Source organism: Callospermophilus lateralis, chromosome 13, assembly GCF_048772815.1.
Source record: "Callospermophilus lateralis isolate mCalLat2 chromosome 13, mCalLat2.hap1, whole genome shotgun sequence".
Lineage (NCBI taxonomy): Eukaryota > Metazoa > Chordata > Mammalia > Rodentia > Sciuridae > Callospermophilus > Callospermophilus lateralis.
The window spans coordinates 97,160,281-97,183,692 of NC_135317.1; the positions used below are offsets into that span (position 1 = coordinate 97,160,281).

General features: G+C 44.7%; 1 protein-coding gene across 1 annotated transcript; it reads right to left on the reverse strand.

Moving 5' to 3' along the window:
* Positions 1-541: 541 nt before the first annotated feature.
* On the reverse strand, positions 542-18,856 carry LOC143412223 (major histocompatibility complex class I-related protein 1). Its single transcript, XM_076873060.2, is given in 7 exon segments — positions 542-1,417; positions 2,648-2,752; positions 3,401-3,514; positions 3,517-3,675; positions 6,270-6,545; positions 7,208-7,468; positions 18,719-18,856. Coding segments are annotated over 7 exon segments (1,029 nt in total). The 5' UTR covers positions 18,774-18,856; the 3' UTR covers positions 542-1,358.
* Positions 18,857-23,412: the final 4,556 nt, after the last annotated feature.

A 23,412-nucleotide genomic window follows, 5' to 3' on the forward strand; every position in this document is an offset into this window, starting at 1 on the left:
GTAGGACAGACAAGTATGTGACTGGCAATTCCTGAGCAAGTGGCCTCACACAGCAGGACAGGAGGTAAATAAGGTGAGGACTTTGGGAGTTGGGAAGAGTAAGGAGAATCAATGATTAATTCTCACAAGGGACTTCCCTTTATTCCCAGCACATATGTATGAAGGTGAGTCAAGCCCAGTTATAATAAATCAGTATTGAGCCTATACCCTTATCTGGAGATAAGGGTATAGGCTCAATAGTGCATGCCTAGCATGTGCAAGGTCCTGAGTTTGATCCTCAGCATGAAAAAAAAAAAAGGATAAAAGAAAGTTTTGAACCTTCTTCTGAGGCATACACATACTTTCATTTTACATTTAAACATTACAGTTAGGTCTAGATCTCCATAGTTCCACTGGAGGTGACAATATATTTGATAAGTATTGGTTTTAATTTCCAAAAGACAGGAAAGGTGAAGCCACCTCCACAGATTCAACCAGGCTATATATATATATATATATATATATATATATATATATATATATATAAAACCAACCATGTTTAAACATTTTTAAACTTTTTTAAGAGAGAGAGAGAGAGAGAGAATTTTTTTTTTTAATATTTATTTTTTAGTTATCGGCGGACACAACATCTTTGTTGGTATGTGGTGCTGAGGATCGAACCCGGGCCGCCCGCATGCCAGAGTAGCGCACTACCACTTGAGACACATCCCCAGCCCCCCAGGCCATATTTTTAAGATTCCAAACTACCAGGCAGAGAAGCCATGAAGAACAGGGGACTTTTGCTTTCTCTCAGGCTAGGCTATGTGTAAAATGATCAGGCCATTCACAGGCTCTTGTAAAAACTTCTGGCCACTCATGAGGTTGTATTACCTATGGTAAGGTCACAATCAAGGTGCCCATAATATTCAATGTTCTCGCACAGTGAAAATTCTCACAAAAGAAGAGGGACAAGAATGGGAATTTTGTGATATATTGAGGTGCCCATCACATGGTGTTTAAGTGGAGAACAGATGCTGGAGTCTAAAGCATTGTTAAAGACATTTCCTGTCCTGGATGAAAAGGTTCCTTCCAGCTCTAAGATTCTCCAATGTTGGAGAATCATCACTGAGAAATGGGATGTAGGAAAGTGCCATGTCGTGAGAGAAGCTGTACTTAAAGCCACATGTGATAAAGGAGTCCATCAAAAGAGACTGAATGCTGACAGTCCTTGTGGAGCCAAAGAGCAAAGAAAATGTAGTGGTTCCCATCTTTCTGCCATAATTACTCAATCCTATAATGCCAAGGCATGCTGTAGCTGTGGTCATGATCCTCAATCACTGGACTTGAGAGCAGGAAAAACAGAAGAGACTGTGTGATTCCTAGGAGGGAGAACTGCATTCATGGATGCGTGTGGAAGGGTAAATGACTCCATTTTGCTCTGAAAGGAAAAGAAGTTTTTGTTCAGATACACATATATTTCCTCACACTCAAAAATAAAGTATACAATGTTGAGCAAAACCTGAGAAGCAGGCATAGACAGTTTATATAGCCTGCTTAGTTAAGATTCTCTTAGTACTTCATAAATTTTAACTCAAATTCATAAAGTCCACAAGATAAAAGACAGGAACTCAGTCTGCATCATTCCTGATAGAGGTATGTAATTGTTAATAAAAAACGTTTTTTCTTCAGCAACTATCATTTATTGAGATTCGTGCTGTACTTTATTTATAAAGGAAATAGTAATGACCCACTAATTCTGAGTTGATTTTCTAGTAAAGGGGTTGGTTGCACTAGATCTACTAACATACTTTTATACAGCAACACCTCAATCGGGTTCAAGTTTGAGGCTATGAAGCAAAGCCAAGCTCTTGACCCACCTGGGTTCTAAGTCATGATCGAGGTTTGATCAAGATTGGCTGTGGTCCACTGTAGCAACTAGTAAAACCCGAGGCAGCAAATGACCTTACGAGACATGATAATCACTCTCATAGAAGAAGATGAACAAGAAAGGCCATTTTGTGACGTATGGAGGTGCCCTTCTTGTGAGTTTTGGTGGAGGCTGGATGACAGCAGGGATCTGTCTTTTTTCATTGTCTCTCCCAGCTGCCAGTTCAGTTCCTTGAACACAGCAGGAACTTCATGCATATTCAAGGAATGAGTGTATTTTTTCCACAATGTCAAGGTCCTACATATCGCCTTTTCCTTCTTCCCCCTTTCTTTATCCCACATCCCATTTTCCAAAGGTATCCACTCTTACACATTTCATGTTTTGAAAAACGAATTTAGAAGGAAAAGGATTTTCATATGATTGGGAAAGAGAAATCACTGTCAAAGTCAAAACTACAAATGACTGTAGTTTTGAAACAAAGTGCAATGTTCCCACAGAAGTCCATGGTAATTACTCACAAGGATATGGCCTGGCAAAAGGCAGATCAAGATCACCAGATCATTGACTTAGAAAAACAGACCACTCCCCTTGCAAGCGTTATTTATAGTGAGCATTCCCTTTGTAGTGGAGAGTTGCCCCAGGTCCTCTACAATCCCCAAAACTAGGGTGGACCCATTTCTACACGGAGCTCAGAGTGGCAGATACAGAAAACAAAATCCTCAGGAGCTAAAGGCAAGAGGCTATCTCCAGCTCCCTAGAATTCTTCCCTACACCTCTCACCTCGGGGCCTTCTTCTCCAGGCCAGAAATCCAACTCCAGTGAGGACAATGGTGAGGGCAATGGCCCCAAAGACAGCTTTCATAACCAGAAGGATGGATTCCGATTCTGGAAGCAAACAGATGAAGAAAATCCACAAGTGTCCTTTCCCTCCTGTTAACTTCAGGGACTATTTTCCCTGTAATCATCAGGAAATCCAACACTATTTTTCTTCTTCTTCTTCTTTTTTTTATGGTACTGGGGATTGTACAGTACAGTACAGGAGCACTCTACCACGGAGCTATATCCCCAACCCTTTCTGTTTTTCATCTCAAGACAGTCCCACTAAGTTGCCGAGGCTGGCTTTGAACCTGTGATCCTCCTGCTCAGCCTCTCAGGTTGCTGGGACTACAGGCGTGCACCACTATGCCCTGCCCAACACTACTTTTCTTACAGTCATTTCTCATCAATATAATGGTTAATAGACTATGTGTGTGTGTTTTCTGGTGTTTCATTTAAAAAAAAAGTTTTAATTTGTAGTAGTAAATAGCAATAGGTATGGTCCACATAAATAAAGCTCTGGGGTCTGCAATGATTTGTAAGAGTAAAAAAGAGCTTTGGGACCAAACAGTGTGAGAACCACTGACTTGAAAGACCCATTCTAAAGCACACTGAGTTGGGCAGTGATCCACCCTCCCCTCCTTGACGGCTGGCATAGCTTCCTGCTCATCTTCTTTCTCATTCTCACTCTCCAGGTAGCCACCACGTAATCCTTACCCTGATGGCCCTGAAGAACCACGTGGAGGCCACAATGCTCCACGTGGCAGGAGTAAATGTCCCTGCTCTGTGGATCCAGTTCAACTGACACCCACATCTGATAGGTTCCATCCCGCTGGGAAGGATGTCTCCATAATCCACTTCTTGGACAAGTTCTTCCCCATTTTTCTTCCATATCATGGAAATTTCTGGAGGGTAAAATCCATGAGCTCTGCAGAAGAGTGTTGTAATCCCCGGAAAAAATTCTTTGCGACTTATTCTGACCAGTGGGGGCTCTAGGAGGAAGAACTACAGTTTAATAGACATGTCTTGGATACTGAGCAAACAACATTAAAACTTGGCAACTGGGTTTTCCAAATAATTTTCTTCATTGCAGGAAACATCTAAAACCAAGAATGACCCAGAACCCAGGTTCATCAATAACAAAGTTATCTGTTGTATACTTCTACTAGGGTGGTGTGCTAGGGAATGAAAAAGGTGGAGTTTAAGCCATAGTCTGTCTACACAGCTTTGAGTATTTGGAAAATTGTTGGGATTATTTACAGTTAACCTTTGGAATACCTTTATGTATCAAGAAAAACTGAGCCATAATATGGGTGATTATTTCTGATAAAAAATTCTGTGAGAGATTGGAGATTAGAACTCAGTATTCCTTGATCTCAATTCCATATTTGATGGCAATGAATGACACAGCATTTCAGCTCAATTCTGGCTCCAGAATGCCTGTGTGCTCAGGTTGACACCTTGATGACTTATTATCAGATATAAACATATGTATTAGATTATGTCATAGTTGTGTCCCCAAAAGGGCTACAGAAATTCATATCTTAGAAGGGCTTCGTCAGTGACAACAAGGAATTGTCCATTTGTGACTTTGCTTTCTTGTAACGACTTTTTAATTTTCCAGATGGTTCTGTCCTTAACATTTCTGGCTGAAATGGGGTCGTAGATCCATATAGAGACCACCCATACCAACTGGAGGACCCATTTGCTGCTCAACTCCAAAATTCACCTCCTCATTCACAACTTACTATCTGCCATCACTGATACAGGGGAGAGCCTTCACCTCAACAACGCCTTCCTTGTCTTTCCTGAGGCGTGACATTTAGGCGTGACATTATGTAGAAAAAGGCTTTCAAACATTAGAAATAAAATATAAATGCCATCAGGAGGAATTCTTATTGACAGTGCCTGTAAGAAATTAATCTGAAATCCTTTCCTAGGCACTGACCATATGGGTTGAGACCTCATTAGGACATCGATAGTAGACTGAGAGGAGGCTTGGAGTGGGAAGCAGTTCCTTGAGGTTGAACTTTCTACGCCACCCAGCGCCCCCCTTGCGTCTCCAAGGAGCTCCTCGTATCAGACAGAATCAACAGGGTTAGGATGAAGCATCCCAATTCATAGCAACTGTACTCAGGCTTCCCCCACCTTTTCCACAGTGTAGCAGGCCTGGCAAGTGAAGGTTCTCTGTGTTTGCAGACAAAGGCTAAGAAGGTCACAGATCAAGGTCAGGAAGTGTCCCACATTGCCCCTCTTCCTACTGCCTAGGCTCAGCAGAAAACATCTTAGTGATGAAGCATCCTGTATAACCCCAAGGTGGCCACAGATGTCAACCACATCCTAAGCTGTCAGACAGTCTTCAGTCAGGCAACAATAACAACACTGAGTATGTGAACAGAGCTCCACAGCTTACAAAGTGTTTCATATACATTATTCCACACCCGTTTCTGTGAGGTATACAGAATTATGCTCTTTATTTTACTCAAAATTATTGCTTTGTTGGTCTGGCATCGATTAGCCTCATCCCTTTTCTGACATTATGAGCCGCTAAACAACAACATATTTTGGAAGATGATTGCACACTCCTCCAGCAAGTGCCAAATTAAATTCCCTCCCCAGCATTGTCTAAACTGCAGGTACTGGTCAGTTTCTCTTTGCTGGTTCTGACCCGGCCCCTGCCCAGTGCACCAGGGGCCTCGAAGTGCTCCTTTGCTTTGTCTGTCTATTTATTTAAGTAGCTAATGCTGAGAGAGAGTGGCCGGTTAGAACTTCTGAAATGGTGAAGCCATGGGGATATGAGCTGTGCACTGGCTGGCCCACCTCCGTGGAGAAGGCCATTCATCGGTTCTGACTCCTGATTCCTGCCTTCAGATAGCTTCCCTCTTTGAGCCACTTTGAATAAGTTTGTCACTCAGCTTACGAAGGGGAGAGTCAAAGTCAAACCCCCCTCGTCCACCTCCAAGACCTGTGCTTTTAGACAGAAGCACTGATTCCTAACTGTGACCTAGACACTCCTCCTTGGGACTCCAGGAAAGCTGGTCCACTGGAGATTACTCCTGTGGGAGTGAGTGCATTGTGTCTAGGAGTTTCCTGCAGCACCGTTCTGATGCGATTTACCTTGAATAAGCTCATACATGAAAAATTCTGTATTAACTAGAAGCCAACCGATGGAATTACAGCATTCATCTGCCAGCGAAGCAAAGACCTTCAGTTTGTCTTCTTCATAAACCCAGATATTTTTACTCAAAATGGGATTGTCGGAGCCCTTAGCTCTTGAACAATTTGTAAAAATCATCCTACCTCCGAAAGTATCTTCCAACTTATCCATGACAGGAGATGGAAAGATTTGCCTCACTGGATCCCCCAAGTCAAGGTGTCCTTGGAGGTACTCCAGTCTGTCATGACAAATGGAACTGCTAAATTTTGTCAAATTGCTGCTAAAAAAATAACCAGGGAAAGTTATCTGAGGGAGTTCCAAATCTCAACAGTGCAGCTCTGGTGACGGATCTCAGCACAGGGTGAATGTCACCTACACAGGAAGAAGTTATATATAAAACCAATTTTGCTGGGAATTCTCTCTTGTTACCTGTTCTTAGCAGGGTATCTTTGCCGTACTCTAGGAATCTCTTTAGCCAGGCAATGCATTCTTCTTCCAGCCAATTCTTTTGATATTGTAACTCATGCTGATTGGCTTCCCATGCCCGTTTGGTGATGTGGGCCACATTATTTACTGCCATCCAGGACAGGGTGTCTTTATTGAAGACGATGAAATCCTGTCCGTCATATGCATATTGGAGAAATCCCGTGGTGCTTCCATCCTCCAGCAATTCACAGCCAATCATTCTCTGGTAAGTGTGAAGCCCTGGACACAGAAGCATGAAAGGGCAGGCGCAGGGCAGAGGGGGCTCTCAGGTGACATGACCGGGGCATGGCTGGAAGCATCCTCTGCTGTAGTTTTTGGGACCCCACAGGCCTGCAAGACACTGCTGGGTCTTCAGGAGGTTGCTGTTACAGAAGCCCACCCATCAACAGATATTTGGGGAATACCTACTGCATGCCCAAGCAATGTGATAACTCTTGCCCTGGAAAGTTAGCCTGTCTCGGGAGCGATTAATTGATAAACTTTGTGGCTATTATGAGTGCAGTGGAGGAGAAAGAGATGCAGGAGCCAGAAATGTCCCCTGGAAAGTTAATGTAGTCAGTCATGCATAAGCAAGCACATGGCTAAGCCTGGCCACCAGGAAATGAGACCCAGTGGGCAAATTTAGAAGGGAGACACACATCAGAAGGCGACAAGGCAATGAGATGGGGATGGGGGGGGTCAGATGACAAAAGGTTGCTGGGGAAGAGAAGGACAATTTGGAAGGTGCATAGACAGATGGTAGGCATTGAACTCCATCAAGCAGATTTGCCAAAAGCCATGGAGAATGCAAGTCAGCGAATGCTCACATTGGCCACCTTCAGCCCAGGGACTCTGCTAGAAAGGGACCATGAGGGAGCTCGTTCATCCCCTCGCAGTCACACCTGAGTGATTGTAGTGCCTCTGCAGGCGCCTCAGCTCCACCTTGAACATCTGCTGCCAGCCCCTGAGCAGCTGAGTGTACCTCTCCCAATGATCGGGCGCCAGGTTCTCCGCCATCCACGCGGCCCGCGGCTCCTTCTGCCGAGTGACACTGTCGTATGTGGTGATGGGGTGGGAGTCCACATACCCAACTGAGATAAATTCAGGAACCCCGTGGCCAGGATCCGAAACGCCCAGGCGGAAGTATCTCAGAGAGTGTGTTCCTGGGCAGGAGGCAAGAAGGGAGACAGTGAGAGTCCCAGACGGCGCCAAGCCACACTGGTTTCAATGACTCCCCACCGGGCTCCGCACTCAGCGGCACTGTGACTTATGGGCCCCAGATGCTATTTCCTCTTACAGAATTCTAGAACTCTGGGAATTAGAACCTGGAAAGCCCTTTAGGGCTCTAGCCACGACTTGGGAACTTTTCTTTTCATGTCTGAATCTTAAGGTGAAATGGTTTTTTTTTTGTTGTTTTTTTTAATCTTTATTTTACTTATTTTTATGTGGTGCTGAGGATCGAACCCAGGGCCTCACACATTCTAGGTGAGCGCTCTACCACTGAGCCACCACCCCAGCCCCTAGGGTGAAGTTTTCTAAGTAAGCTAAACTTGTAAGCAAAGTATAACATGCTGCTCTAGCCTTGGGGGGGAAGGCCCTAAACCACTCATTGGGGTTCCCAGGGCTGCGCTTGAGGGAGCTCCAAGAAGGTCAGAAAACCATGATACCCCAATTCCCTCGTTTTACCAACCAAGCCCCAGGTGGATAGACAAAGACCCCCCCACTCCACATACACACACATGCGCGTGCCCCCCCCCCCACACACACTCACACATCAGGTCAGGCAGAGTGAAAACCTCCATAAGGACTTAGGCCTTCTGAGGGAAAAAAAATAATAATAAAACAATGTGCTTTTCCTGGTTTTATACCAAACCACCCTCATTATCCACTTTCTTATTTTTTTTTTCTAGTTTTTCTTCTGGATAAATATCACTATAAGGATTGCAATTATGACTAAGGGCTAAAAGTCAACTGAAATGAAGCAAGGGTTTGGTCTCTGTCACTCCCACTCACCTCAGCTCAGGGTCTAGTGGAGTCAGACAAGGTGGCTTCAAAGTGGCACGGTACCTGCTGGCCTGCAACCTCAGGGGAGACTTTCCAGAGAAGTCACCGTCTTAAGGGATATCTTGGGACAGGTAGGAGGTGAGCAGGCGAAGGGACAGGGAGGGGACAGGAGGGAAAACAGTGGGAGCAGGGGAAGCCATGCGTGTGCCAGGAAATCTGAGAGCTGTGCTCTGGGAGTCAGATAGCCTCAGACAGCTGTGCACAGCCTCACAGAGGGGACTGGGACGATGACACCTGGGAGGTACGCAGAGCCCAGGCTGAGAAGGCCTGGGCCCTCCGTGCCGTGCCATGCTAAAGAGCTGGCAGGCAGAGGGCACGTAGCTCTGCTTGCTGTTGTCAGGAAACACCACCTCAGCCTTTCCTCTTGCTACCTCCTGCCATTCTGCCCCATCTAAGTCCTTCCCAGAGCCGGGCACGGTGGCACACCCCTGTAATCCCAGTGGCTAGGGAAGCTGAGGCAGGAGGAACAAGAGTTCAAAGCCACCCTCAGCAACTTAGTGAGGCCCTCAGCAACTCAGCAAGACCCTGTCTCAAAATAAAAAATAAAAAGGGCTGGGCGGGGCTGAGGCTGTAGCTTTACTACTTACAGCACTTACCTCGCAGGTGTGAGGTACTGGGTTCAATCCTCAGCACCACATAAGAATAAATAAAGATACTGTGTGTTCACTACAGCTAAATAAATATACCTTTTAAAGGGCTGGGAATATGGCTCAGTGGTTCCTATTCATTTGGGTTCATCCCTGATACCAAAAAAAAAAAAAAAAAAAAGTAAGATAAAATAAATAAATCCTTCCCAGGATCAAAACCCATCTCCAAAGACACTCTTGGAACCAGCTCTGACAAGTACATGGCTAAATGGAAAGGATGAATGGAGATCCACAGACGTAAGAAGACTAAATCCAGCAAACTGTTGAAGACGTCCTATACTCTGACATTTAGGGATAGCTCTCCGTGTGACCCTGACGGACAAATCCAAATTTTAAAATCTCAGACTTAGTGAAGTTCTAGACCTGAATGTAGCGACACAGACAGAGAAAGTTGACCTGTGTCCTTCAGCCCCTGGCCCTTGACCTGGGACCCACCTCCTTTCTTCCCACTTCTGGGCCTGCCAAGGGCCTGTGCACATGTTTAAATACCCCTGAACTCCTGCTCAGGCTGTCCACAAATGCAGCCTTCTGGTCACCCCTCAGGTCCAGCAGGGCCTCCCAAGCAGCACACTCCACCCTTCAGGCGATGGACAAGTGAGGAGGCCACACAGCCCTGAGTGACCAGACGGGAACTCTAGGTTTTGGGTGCACGGAGTGTGCCTGGAGGGAGGGGCACAGATGGGGGGTAGCAGCTCCCCGCAGCCTGTGTCCGATGGCTGCACTAGACACCACTTCCCCAGAGTCTTTCCAGATTGCTCAACCCCAACTTGCCAGCTGCTTTGGGAACTCACTCGGGTCTTCTGATGGGGTCTTCCTCATGCAGAGAACCTGCTGCAAGGTCAGCCTCCTAGTCCCCAGGCTGACGACACCTAACAATGCTCATTCCTTTTTCTTCATTTATAAGCACATTGTTAAGAAAAAAAAAATCAGACTTTAAAAAAAATCAGCTCCCAAAATGGTTGGGTTCATTTCTATGTGAGCAATTTGGTTTTTAATTTTGTTTTCTCTCAACTGCCTGCTATAGTCTGGATCTAACATGTTCCTAAAAGACCCCTGCATTAAAGGGTTGGTCCCCAGGATGTTTTTAAGAGGTGGGGTCTAGTGGGAGGTCTTAGATCATTGGGGGGCACGTCCTTGAAGGAGATGTTGGGACACTTGACACAATAAACCTTTTATCTTTATAAATTGATTACCTAAGGCTTTTGTCATAGTGAAGGAAAGCTGACCAACACTCTGTTTATGAAAGAATTTATAATGTGCATATCAAGTCTGAGCACCAACAAACCACAGGCAAGAGCACCTTTACCTAGAGTGGGGAGGCTCCTTCCCCGGGTCCTTCTGCCTGATTGTGTCAGTTCTATAAAGGCAGTCTCTCTCTCTCTCTCTCTCTCTCTCTCTCTCTCTCTGCTATTCGAGCTGAAATGGGCAGTTGGTAGCTATTTGGTGGACCAATTGCTTGATCTCCCTCCCCAAAGGCCTCAGTCCTGCAGGTCAGCAGCAGTTCTGAGCAAGATGGAAGCTGGTCTTCCCCAAGGCTTGGGCAGCATAAGAGCTCCAGTGACCCTTTATACTGTTTGACCTCTTACTTCCCCCTTTCTCCTCCTGTGGTGGATAGGGCTGGGGTTGGGAGGGAATACAGTAGAAACCTCTAGGCTCTCACATAAAAATGTTGGCTCTTAAAGAACCAGAGCCAGAGATTGAAGCAGAAGCATGAGTTCTATCACAGAACCAACAGTTACCGTAGTCGGCCCCTATGCTGCTTACCTTTGCTTATCTTATGCCTACTTCTCTATCCCAAGGCGCTTAAGAACTGGGACTTAGCTCTTTTCCTTTGCATTTCCTGCAGGATCTAGCGCAGGGAGCTTGGCACAAAGTAGGAAGCTGGTAAACACTTGGAGGATCAAATTGTCGGTGAAGCACTTGATTTTTCTGCCTTGGAATAATGAAGTATGCAAAAATTAATAGGAATCTATTTATCCTGGAACTTACAGTTTCAAAATACTTTTCATTCAAGAGAAGCCTGGCACATAGGGAACAGTCAAAATCCAGTTTACATCTGATCTAGAATCTGCCAAGGGTGGATATGCTGGGGCCTGCTACTGCTTTTGAACAGCTCTGTTCTCCATATCTGGAAAGGGTCTGTGGTTATTCTGGAGGCGCGACTGTTCCAAGTTGGAGACCAGAGAGAGAACAAGTCATGAGCATTAGCTCTACCCTTTCTTAACATCCATTTATATATTCAGCAGACAAGGGAGTGCCTGGCAACTCTTCTAGCGCTGAGCAACACAAGAGCTAGAAAATGTCAGCCTGCCTAGAGTCTACACTCTGGTGGGTGGAAGAGAAGAAAGACAGACAATATAACTGAAAGATAGATAGACAGATTCAAATATAAATAAATATATATATAAATATAAATCTCTCTCTCTCTCTCTCTCTCTATATATATATATATATAGAGAGAGAGAGAGAGAGAGAGAATGGGCAACACAATTTGAGACAGGAAGTTCTCCTCAAAAGGTGACTTCTGAGCATGCCCTCAGGGAATGAGGAAAGCTGCCTGGTATCTGGAAACAGCAGTCCAGGCAGGAGGGACCATCAAAGGACCTGAGGAAAGAGCAACCTGGCCTGTTCTGGGATCAGGAAGAAAGCTATGGTTAAAGCTGAGACATTGAAGGGGAAAGAAAGAGGAAGGAATCATTTCCACAGTTATTCATAAGAAAAACCTTCAGGGAAAGCAGATTACAGGGAAAGAATGGAGAAAGGAGAAGGAAGAAGGAAGAAAAAAATTTTTAAAAGCTGTGTTACCAAGCTCAGTTGGACTATTGTAGGACTTCTCCTGGACTCTGGAATTCCCATAATGATATCTGGGTCTACATTCCTGGAAGATGCCAATAAGCAAAAAAGAAGTACTAACAACTTGGGGCATTATTTTCATGATGGGAAGATTTATTCTAGGTCTCCGAACTTCTTCTCCCAATACAATATTTACAATTTAAATAATTTTACTATGTTAGTCAGCTTTCCATTACTATAACAAAATACCTGAGATAACTTATAAAGAGAAAAAGGCTTAATTGGGTCACAGTTTGGGAGGTTTCAGTCCATGGCATATTATGCTGTTGTTTTGGGCCTGGGAGGAGGCATTATATCGTGGAAGGAGTTCCTAAAGAAAACCTGCTTACATCAACAGCCAAGGAACAAAAAGTGAGGAAAAGACTGGGGTCCCACAATCCCCTTTTGGGGGGATGTCCTCAATGACATGAAGACCTCCCACTAGATCGAAGCTCTTAAAAGTTCCTCTGTCTTCCACTAGCACTGGAGACCAAGTCTTTAACAAATGGGTGTTGGGGGGGACATTCGGGATCCAAACTATAGCACTTAGTTTCTTCTTTTTTTATGTATATTTATTTAATTTTTTAGTTGACACAATACCTTTACTTATTTAATTTTATGTGGTGCTGAGGATTGAACCCAGGGCCTCACATGTGCTAGGCGAGTGCTCTACTGCTGAACCACAACCCCAGCCCACACTTAGTTTCTTATAAAAATATAAATTCATAAATGTTTGCATGATATAGAATTAAACGAGGCAGATAGAAGTAAGTTCACCACACCAACCTTTTTCAGCCCCAATCTCAGTTCAATTCCTGGTTTGGGAGCAGTTGTTCTCCACCAGCCAGCCTTGACTTCAAAGGCTGCTCAGCCCCTAAAGGCTGGATTCCATCTGCCTGGCTGCCTGTCCATCTCTCTCATGCAACCTGTGTGACGCTGCTCTAGGATATCACAGTCATGGGCCCTGTTACCATCTGGTGGCGCCACAGGTACAAGTCACGCTTGCTCTTAGTTGAATTCCAAAATGTTTGCCGTGCTGTGATGTCAGTTGACAGATGTGAAGTCATCAACCCAGAGCAGAAAAAAATAGGGGTAAGTCCATGGTACCCTCTCACTCCCTGTATCTTAGGCCTTGTGATAATTGACATCCTACTAGGACACGTTGCCCGGATGTTCAAATTTCTAACATCACTATTAAGGTTGAATCACTTGAACAGACTAATATGACCCCACAGAAATGGCAATTTCATACAATTAGGTCTAATCTTCTGATTCTCTCTTCTTGATGGGATACTTAGGAAATTGGGTTTATCGCTCCCTTTTCATGAGCATATTATTAGCATCACCCTACATATGGGCTAACATCTCTGATTTAGTTTGGTCTTCCATCCAGGCCAGCCAAGTCGCTTTTCAAAGGGCATTTGCTGCCCTGTCCCATTAGCCTCTGATAGACATTCCTAGAGAGCCGGACCCACACAACCAAACAGCTCCCACAGCAGGTGCGACTCCAATTTATACTCCTAAATTATGTCCCTTGAATTTGCACATTAGCCAATTGGGCCATTTTTACAAATATCTGTGCAAAAATCACTGGATTATAAGGTAACTGATTATGTGTTATCAGGTATTTGTCCCCAGGGGCAATTTACACTTATTGACTATCTACCAGGTGAGGCGTGTGAAAACAAATCAGATACCAGCTCTTTCCTCCAGGAATTCGTGGTATTGTTGGGGAACTACACGTGTAACATAAATAAACGCAGTGCGGTAAAACACACAGCACAGAGAGGTACCTTGGAGTGCTCCCACGGCTCAGAGGGCAGAGACCCTGCTCTCCTATGACCACAGGGAAATGTCCCAGGAGGAGGTGGCAGATCAGGGGTCTTCAATGAGTCACCAAGGGCAGCCGCATCCTAATCATAACCATCAGAACTCGATTTATTTATTGAGCAAGTACCACGTGTCAGGTAGCATTCCAGGTCCTCGATGAGCATGGGTTGTATTGACTCTTTACCATGACCTTTACCATAACCTTTACCATAACCTTTACCATAACCTTTACCATGACCTTTTGAGGTTAAGACTCCATTCCACAGATGGAAAATATGTGCAGAGAGATTCAGTAAACTGCCCGAGATCATCCTCAGAGTCCATAAATGAAGGAACAGGAAATCACCATCTGATCTCTCTACCTTAGGCCGCCTAACCCTCATCAGAGGAGGGGTGTTTCCCCAACCCAGCCTCCTTCGGGCTTCTGTCCCTGAAGCGTCAACTGCTCTCTCCCGCCTCCTGGTGTCAAGGAGGACTCACTGTCTCTGATCTCCCAGTCCCTGGGGCCCAGGCTCCAGGCTTTCCTGTAGGTGGTCCTGACTCAATTTATTTGTTATCCCTCCCAAGTAGACCAATGCCTTAATAAGGTCAAAATGATTATGATTCCTGGGAACTATGCTGGAATTTCAGGCATCGCGGGAATGAGGGGGAGAAGTGGAAGGCGATATTTTTAGTTAAGAGAACCTCTGGACACTTCTCGAGTTAATGCAGCCATGTGGATGGCTCTCCATGCAGCAGGAACTGCCAGTCCCCTCTCCTAACAACTTGTCTAATGACAGGAATTTAATGGGATGTTCTAAGTGCTAAATGTGACAGCTTGGCTTCTTAGTTACTCTTTGGAGGCTACTGTTGTTGGTTTGGTCTTTATTTTTTTAGAACTGGGGAGCAAACCCAGGGCCTCCGGTGCTCTATCACTACTGGATTATACCCCCAGCTCTTCTGTGTTTTTATTTTGAGACAGAGTCTCACTTAGTTGCCCAGGCTGGCCTTGAACTCACGATCCTCCTGCTCCAGCCTCCCAGGAGCTGCGATTGCAGGCGTGCTCCCCCATGCCTGGCCTGCGGCTACTCTTTTGAAGGTTACCAGCACATCATTTTATTATTTTCTGAATTTCTGGGAAATACAGGTCTGGCTGCTAAGGACACAGCAATGAACAAATCAAAGTCCCAGCCCTCTGAGCTAATTTCTACAAAGGATATTGGAAATATACAAATATAGAATATAAGGTCAGGTGGTGATAAAAACTCGAAAGAAAATAAAGCAGACAAGAGAGTTCGGGGAAGGTTGATAGCTTAGATAGAAGACCGGGAGAGGCCTCTCTGAGCAGGTAATATCTGAGCAGATATGTGCATAGAGTGAAGGAGGGAGCCATGCAAGAGGAACCTTCCAGACAGCACAGTAAGCCAAGTCCTTGAGGAAGGTGTGTGCTTTGCACATTGGGGGGGCACTGTGGGGTCCCGTAGAGCTTTGGGGAATAAATGAATGAGCTCTGGTGGTTTTTTCTGTATCCTCTGGCTATGATGATGACCATACATCTCCTATTTCCCAAAAGAATCCCAATTTTATGAACCTCATGCTTTTTAAGTGATCCATTGAAGTTGTAACAGAATGTGATTTGTTGTGTATGCTCTTGAAAAGTTTTCCCTAATAAATATAAATTCAGGTGTCAGAAAGAATGCACGTTGTAATCTGTCTCACTTTAGGCTTCATAAGAGAGAAGTGTTTAAAGAGTTGTATGTTTGACCTTTCATCTAGGTTCCCTCCTCTAGTTCTTGGCAATCGCCTGGAATAAGAGGATTGAGGTCAAGTGAGAATAAATAGATATTTCAACCAGTGAAAAGGAAAAATCTGTGAATTAGTCAAATTTCTCAGATTTAGATAGATTCAATTTCAACCAAGAAGAGGGCCTTAGGGGAGTGAAGTATTGTCTTGGAGACATTTCTATTGCATGTACCTTGGCAACAGCTCCATGGAAACAGACTGAAGTCTAATAAAGTCTATAGCAAATGCCCATATTTTCTCATGTTAACTCTTTGAACTCAAGGTCATTTCTAAGCAGATAATCTGCAAGCCTGTCTTCTGACTCTAGCCCAGTTGGCAGCTTAGGGGGCTTCTCCATTATCAGTCCTCGTATCTGAAGGACTCCATCATTCATGAAATGCATGGACATAGTAGATTAATACATCCATAAATTTTTGAGTAATATCAAGAGGCCGACATTGGTTATGTCAAGATGAAACACACAAACCACATATGGCTACACAAGAGAAATCTTGTACATGTCCCCAGCCTGATTATGTCCACCCACATCGCCACCAGTTCACAGTTTCACACAGGCTGAAAAGAAGAACAAGATGAATTTTAAAAGCATGAAATACCTTTTTTGGTGGGAGGGAAGTACTGGGGATTGAACTCAGGGGCACTCAGCCACTGAGCCCCAGCCCCAGCCCTGTTTTGTATTTTATTTAGAGACAGGGTCTCACTGAGTAGCTTAGTGCCTCACTTTTGCTGAGGCTGGCTTTGAACTTGAGATCCTCCTGCCTCAGCCTCCCGAACCACTAGGATTACAGGCATGCACCACCATGCCTGGCTGAAATAGCTTTCTAAAATACCAATTCTGCAAACACAGCAAACCACTGGTTTGAATTTGCAGTCATTATTGCTGCCCAACCTCTCTACGGCTCAGTCAGATAACTTCAAATTTCTTAGGGACTTTTATTTTTTTAACATAAATTCACTCTGGAAGCATTTATTAAGTGTCTACTGGACATTAGGTAGGGCCAGGGGAATAAGAGAAAAGTGAGGCTCTCTCTTGCTGCTTTACGGACAGCCTCACAAGGGAGAGTTTAGAAATAGAAAAATCATAGAACTGGGAACAGGAGCTAGAAAAACATAAAGCAAGAAATGGTCACCCGAAGGCTGTGGAGTTGCTAAGAGTAACACTGAAGTGATAATGGAGTTGTTTTGACCCTTCCTGGAGTTGTGACCCCACACACTGTGGTGTCTTCTCCTTTTGTTTCCTGTCTATCATGGTATAGTAGCATTTTCCAGGGCCAGCAGTAGACACAAATGTCAGGTGAACCAGGTCCCTTCTCGTAACCCCATGTCTCTCCCTGTTAATAACACTTAAGGCTCAGGAATGTTCAGCCAGGGCCCTGGCAGGAAATGGCCTTCACCCCAGACAGATCCCACCCAGGGTCCTTAATGAAGGGACACCTTGCATAGGTAGGGGCAAGGCTAGGGAACAAACAAGAATGCAGGGCACCCAGAGGTCAGCAGCAATGGGAAGCCATTATCACCCCTGGAGTTGAAGAAATCCGAACAGGTAACAGAGTTACCTCAGCCCAGTGGGAGTGAGAACCCTTAAGAAGGGCTATTCAGGCCAACTGCGCTGGGGAGGGTCCCGGCTACAGCCAGAGTCGGTGCAGAAAGGGAGGTGTGAGAAAGACGTATCTCGCCCTCTCTTTCCTCCCACTCTCTCATCTCTCCTCTCTGAATCTTGCACTGGGTGACCCTCCCCACCCCGAAATCAGCTGTAAGAGAGCCTGGGTGACCATGCAGTCTGTAGCAATGGGCCTTGGGGACACAGCAGGACAGGGAAGGAAGGAATCTAAGGAGTCAAAAGGAGACTAAGCAGCACAAAGGGACCTCCCCACGCTTCATAACTCACTTGTTTCATTCCCTTTCCACCAAATACCCGAGGGCCACGTATTCACATCCAGGGGCACCATAGCATTTTGGGAAAGCTCTGGACTGAAAGAAGACCTGCCTACAATTCAGACTGCTCACTCCGTAAGTTTAGTCCATCTCTCCAGGCCTACAGAAAAAACAAGACCTTTTTTCCTCCCTTTGGCTAAGTTGCCCAGGTCGTCCTTGAACTTGTGAGTCCTTCTGCCTCAGCCTCCCAAGTAGCTGGGAAGCAGGCACCACAGCACCAGGCCCTTATCTTTAAATGGGGAATATTTTCTTAGAGTACCAAAAGGACACACGAGAACATTGGATAATAAGTTTAAGGAACATTGTTCTCTGTTATTGGAAAGTTCCTTGAGGAGCGAACATAGGTAATGTATCAACTTCTTAATTTCTAGAAATATTACCTTTTAACTCCCTTCTCCCTTCCTCTTCCCATCTTCTGCCTCTTACCCTTATCCCCAATGTTTCCCATTTCTGACTTAAATGATAAGATTTCCTGGGTTACATTTTCACAGAAGCAGATACTGTCTATCTTATTCGCTGTCATATCCTACTGTGTGCCTAGCGCACAGTAGGCCATCAATCAGTATTTGTAGAAGTCATACACAGATGACTTGAAAGAGCTCCTTCCTGACATGTTCATCAGTCACTAGCTGGGGTAGGACCACGTCTGAGTTCTGGCTCCCCTTCCGCCTCCCTCCCCCGGAAGTACCCCCCTCAGCCTGGAGAGTGGTTGCTTAGGGCAGAGGAAGGCTGGTGCTTCCTGTCCCCCAAGGGCCTCTCCTGTGCTGGGGGCAACAGAAGGCTTCTGCTTCCCAGTGACATGAGCCCCCTAAACAATGAAAACCTCTTCCTACTACTCGATTAGTGGATTAAAGTTTCTTATGTCCTGTAAACAAGCCCAGAGCCCGGTTTTTATCTGTCTTGGATCTCTAGTTACAGGCAGGGCTTGTGGTGAGGACGAAACACAATACCTGTGGACAATGGGTCCTGTCCACTGACCAGTGCCCCTGGAAGGCGACTGCAACCCCGTGAGATTTGCTAAGTTAGAGAAGAGGAGAAACAAAGTTAAGGGCAAGGATGTGAGCAGAAAAGAAAGGACGCCGCTCCCAGAAAGGGAGGAGGAAGCTACCAGGAAGGTCTTTCCAGAAGGGCTGCCAACCCCTCAGGAGGTGGTGACCTCAAAACCCTAAAACGTTTGCCAGACAACTGTCCAGCTCATCCACTGCCCCTTCAAGTCCTGAGTGAAATGCACCCTCGTTTCTGCCCCTGGTTTCATTTTTCACCACAAGTTTTAGGAAGCAAAGCTGCTGTTCCTCACCCCTCTCAGAGGACTTGGGTACTCACGGGCATGACTGAGCTTCACCATGAACACAGTGATTAGAGGTACCAGGAGCACCATCAGCCCCCAGTAAAGTCCTTTGCTTTCCGATTGATTCGATTGATTCGGGTCCCTGTTGATCTTTTTGAGAACCTAAACTGCAGCCTGTGTTGAGTAATTTAGCAACAGGGGCAGGACACAGGGTTCTCTTCCAATAACAACAGGGGAAAACACAGAGCATCATCAGCTGCTAGGTAGAATAGACGCAGGCAAGTCAATGCAATGACTTTTAACCCTTTGTGTGTTTGAGACGCTGCTCCTGTGGCATGCCGGTCTTCACCTTCTTCCCAACTTTTAAATATTTATTAAGCCCAGGTTTGCCCAAGGCCTAGGAAACAAAGATTAATAATACAAGGTTACTCAGGGAGCTCAAGTTGCTGCCTTTGCCACTTCCCTGGAGTTTAAATTGTACCAGTGAGAAAGTCACAAGTTCCCAGAGTTTGGGACTCCTTCTCTAACTGCCTGCAATGCTATAGTCCATGTGTCTGAGAAAGCATGTGCCACTCAAAGTGTCCTGTAGTTTTTAGCTTAAGGCTGTGTTCCCTGATGCTGTTGTACCAGGCACAGTAGGCCCCGGAAATCCTTTTTGAAAAGGGCAAGAAAAAGGCCTTAGAGAAGACTCCTAAGGGCGGCCACTCAGCTTGCTCCATCAGCCACCCCCAAGATCAAGCTGTGACTACACTGTCATCAGGAGCACATGACAAGTCGGAAAACAACAGCTGGAGCTTGTCCAAGAAGCTGGGGGACAGGCCCAGACTGGAAAGAGGAAGTAGAGGTGAATGGGAGGGAAGAATGGAGGCAAGGCCATGAGGCAGGCCAGACTCGAGCTAGGGCTCGGGGACCCGGGTTTGCATTCCAGCTCTTGGATTTGGGGCAGTATCCCAAATTGCTTGGTGTCTTCAACTTGAAAAGCAAATCCCAGCATGTATTTCACAGGATGGTTCTGTTTGCAGTGTACTTGAGAAGTAGTGGAACCGCACACAGCAGATCCCTTCTGCAGGCTGAGTGATACACTGCTCCAAAGATGTTCCCACCCTAGTCCCAGAACCTGTGAATGTGCTCCCTTACATGGCAAAAGGGACTTTGCAGCTGTGATTAAATTAAGGATCTTGGGATGGGGAGATTAACCTGGATTATCTGGGGGCCCTGGTGTAACCACAAGGGAGGGAGGCAAGAGGGTCAGTCAGAGGATATGTGAGGATGGAAGCAGAGGTTGGAGGGATGCCATTACTGAAACGGGGGCGTGAACCAAGCAATGCAGCCGGCCTGGAGAACTGGACATCACAAGGAAAAGATTCTCCTCAGGAGCCTCAGTGGGAATGCAGCCGCCAACACTTCAATTTTAGCCCGTAAGATGCAGTTGCAGAACTCTGGCTTCCAGAACTGTAAAAGAGTAAATGTGGGGCTGGGGGTGTGGCTCAGGAGTAGAGCTCCTGAGTGTGAGGCACTGGGTTTGATCTCAGCACCACATAAAAAAATAAACAAATAAAATAAAGTTTTTTTTTTTTTTTTTTTTTTAAAAAGTAAATGTGTTCTTTTAGGTCACTATTTCGTGGTGATTTTTTTTTTTTTAAATAGCAGTAAGAGGAAACTAGAGTCTTCCTTTTTCCAAAAGACAAAAAGAAACCATAATAATGAAGTTAACATTTGGCATCCTCTAACTACCCCCTTGCACTTCCCCTCCATCAGTATTTCTGTCTTCCTTTGTGCCTCCCTCACACATATGGGCACCCATGTGCCCCTTTGAGAGACCTCCAGATGTCTCTCCATAGGGCTGGAGTTCTATGCAAGTCTATTTTCCCTTTCAATTTCTGTTAATATCTTGTCCCCCCCAATGCATATTGTACTATTTAAAAGAAGATATGGGCCCTGGGGACGTAACTCAGTGGTACAGCACTTGTCTAGCATGCATGCAGCCCAGGGTTCAGTCCCCAGTATTGCAAAAAAAAAAAAAAAAAGAAAGAAAGAAAGAAAGAAAGAAAAAGGTATGGTGATTATGTCTTTCATTTAGTCATTTTATTCTAATTTCTAATTAATAAATTAAATCTGGAAAATACACCAAAAAAAATCAGAGTAGAGTCAGTCGCTCAGATAAATCCATTGTTGGTATGTTTTAGTGTGTGTCTTTTCAGTGCTTTTGCTGTGAATATATATGCACAAATTTTGGAGTTCATTATTCCCAAAGAGGGGTTTCAAATAATAATACTATTTTGTAAATTCTTTTTCAAATTGATATTTTCTAGTATGAATATGTGTTTTATGGTATAGCTTTACTCTTCCTTAAATATTTTAAATAAATAGATTTAATCAGGGGTTGGGGATGTGGCTCAAGCGGTAGCGTGCTCGCCTGGCATGCTTGTGGCCTGGGTTCGATCCTCAGCACCACATACAAAACAAAGATGTTGTGTACGCCGATAACTAAAAAATAAATATTAAAATTCCCTCTCTCTCTCTCTCTCTCTCTCTCCCTCCCTCTCACTTAAAAAAAAAAAAAAAAAAAAAAAGGATTTAATTAGGACCAAGATCTTAAAGGACAAGACTGCCTCACTAAGCTGGGAGCCTGGCGGGGGGCGGAGGGGGGGCAGTTAGCGTCCTTGGCATCCTCTGGGAAAAACAAGCCCTACCTCTGTCCTTGAATTCTAGGCTGCACTTTTCAAAGCAGCCTGTCTTACCTTATTAACTACAAATCCCTTTATGTCTTTGGCTTTTTTTTTTTTTAAATATTCTTTAGTTGTCAGTAGATCTTTTTCAAAATTTTTACTTACCTATTTATTTACATGTGGTCCTGAAGATTGAACCCAGGGCCTCACACTTGCCAGGCAAGTGCTCTGCCCCTGAGCTACAACCCCAGCTGTCTTTAGCTTTTTAATACCTGATTTGTTATATACATTTTAAAGCCTTCTGAGGCATCACTCTCACTTGCAAAAGGGAAAACTCCTCCAAAAACAGAAGACAAAGGTATTGAGTTAGTAAGTGGATCATACTTGTTAAATAATGTCGTTTTCAATATAATGTAACTTACCACATTCAATAAGTAGTTTCCTCTTGGTTATATAGTATTAAAAATAACTAGAAGTCTGTGTGTGAAGTTTGATTCATGCCATTCTCTGTGTGTAGGTAAAATCCCTTTGCCAGTTTTTAGCCAAGGCCAGGACAGCCTTGTAGAAACAGGCAATGGAATGCTGTATCCAAGCACATGGGCTCAGGTGTTAGACAAGCTTTTATTCAAACGAGGCTCTGCCACTTTCCACCTATGTGACTGCAGGCAAGCTATTAACCTTGCATTTGGATTTCTCCTGTAGACAATGGGGAAGTAACAGTATCTCCCTGACAAGGTTATCATGAAGATTCAAGGAAATCAGTTGTGGTGGAACCAAGAGAAGACTTGTCACCTGTTGGGTCTTTAGAGCCGACTACTACACAGAAATAATTGTGGTCAGTTCTCTGGAGCCATACTAAATAAACCTATAATCTAAGAAAAACCAGTGGTTCTGTCTGCAACTTCAATCCAAGCCCCCAGCCCTGCTGTGCAACCAAATTACAATCTAGAACCTACTCCACCTGGAAATTCTGGAGCCACTTTTGAAGATAATGCAAATGCATCACTTAGTGCTTAGAATGCCCACTGCTAGAAATGAAATGCCAGCATCAGAATTACTGTGTTATTCAAGTATTGAGTTGTGGTTTTCCTTTCTTCTGAATGGACAAATTCATAAAGGTTGTCAAGGTCAAGGCTATAACTCCCCTTCCTGCAAATGTTCAAATCCACTGTCATGTCGAGGAAGACACTGAATTCCAAAAGCACATTTTTACTTTTTAATACTCACCAATATCAATCAATTCAGTCATTATTCCTAATGAAGGAAAAGTGGGGAACGAGAGATGGGTGAGAAATGAAAGACGGAGACCAGGCAGAGATACACATGAGAGTTTATTTGTCAGAGCTGACAAATAAGGGCCATCTCTCTATAGTGGAGAGAGGCCATCTCTCTACAGTGGGTTCTTTGGGTGGGAAAGCGAAACTTTTTCCTAAAAATGGTGGCTGTCACTTAAGATGGCCTTCCAGATGCTAAGCAAGGACCTTATGTTCTTTCCCTTTTTTTGTTTTTTATTGGGGCCCTTAGGGAACAGGGATGTAGGTCAGTCTTCTGTAACTGCTTCCTGCGTCCCTCATTATGGGTGCGGGATGTCACTGGAAAGATGATGGAGGTTGAGTGGTGGTGGGACGCTGTGCCCCGTGGCCCAATTTTTGTGAGGGATTTGTATTTCTGTATCAAAAGCTGGTTTACAGTTTGGTTAGAGATTTTTTGGATCTGATCTTGAACCAATCTAATGACGTGGGGACAAGCATTAACAGAAGGCCCATGACAAGGAGAGGGGTTGATGAACCCAGCCTAATTCCATCTTAAGATTGGGATCTGTCTCATCACTGAGTCATGAGAAATTAATTTCTGTTTTACTATAAATTACTGTGCTTTCTAAACTTGTTGGGAATTCCTGCCCGTGCCTTGAACTCACCTATGCCTCACTTTCCCTGACCAGATAACAAACCTCTCTGAAACCTCCGAGGCTCCTCATAAATTCTGATATTGGGATCTGAATTTACTCCCTCCTTGAAATATCATGCCATGTAGATCATTTACCTACTATCTACCTTTGT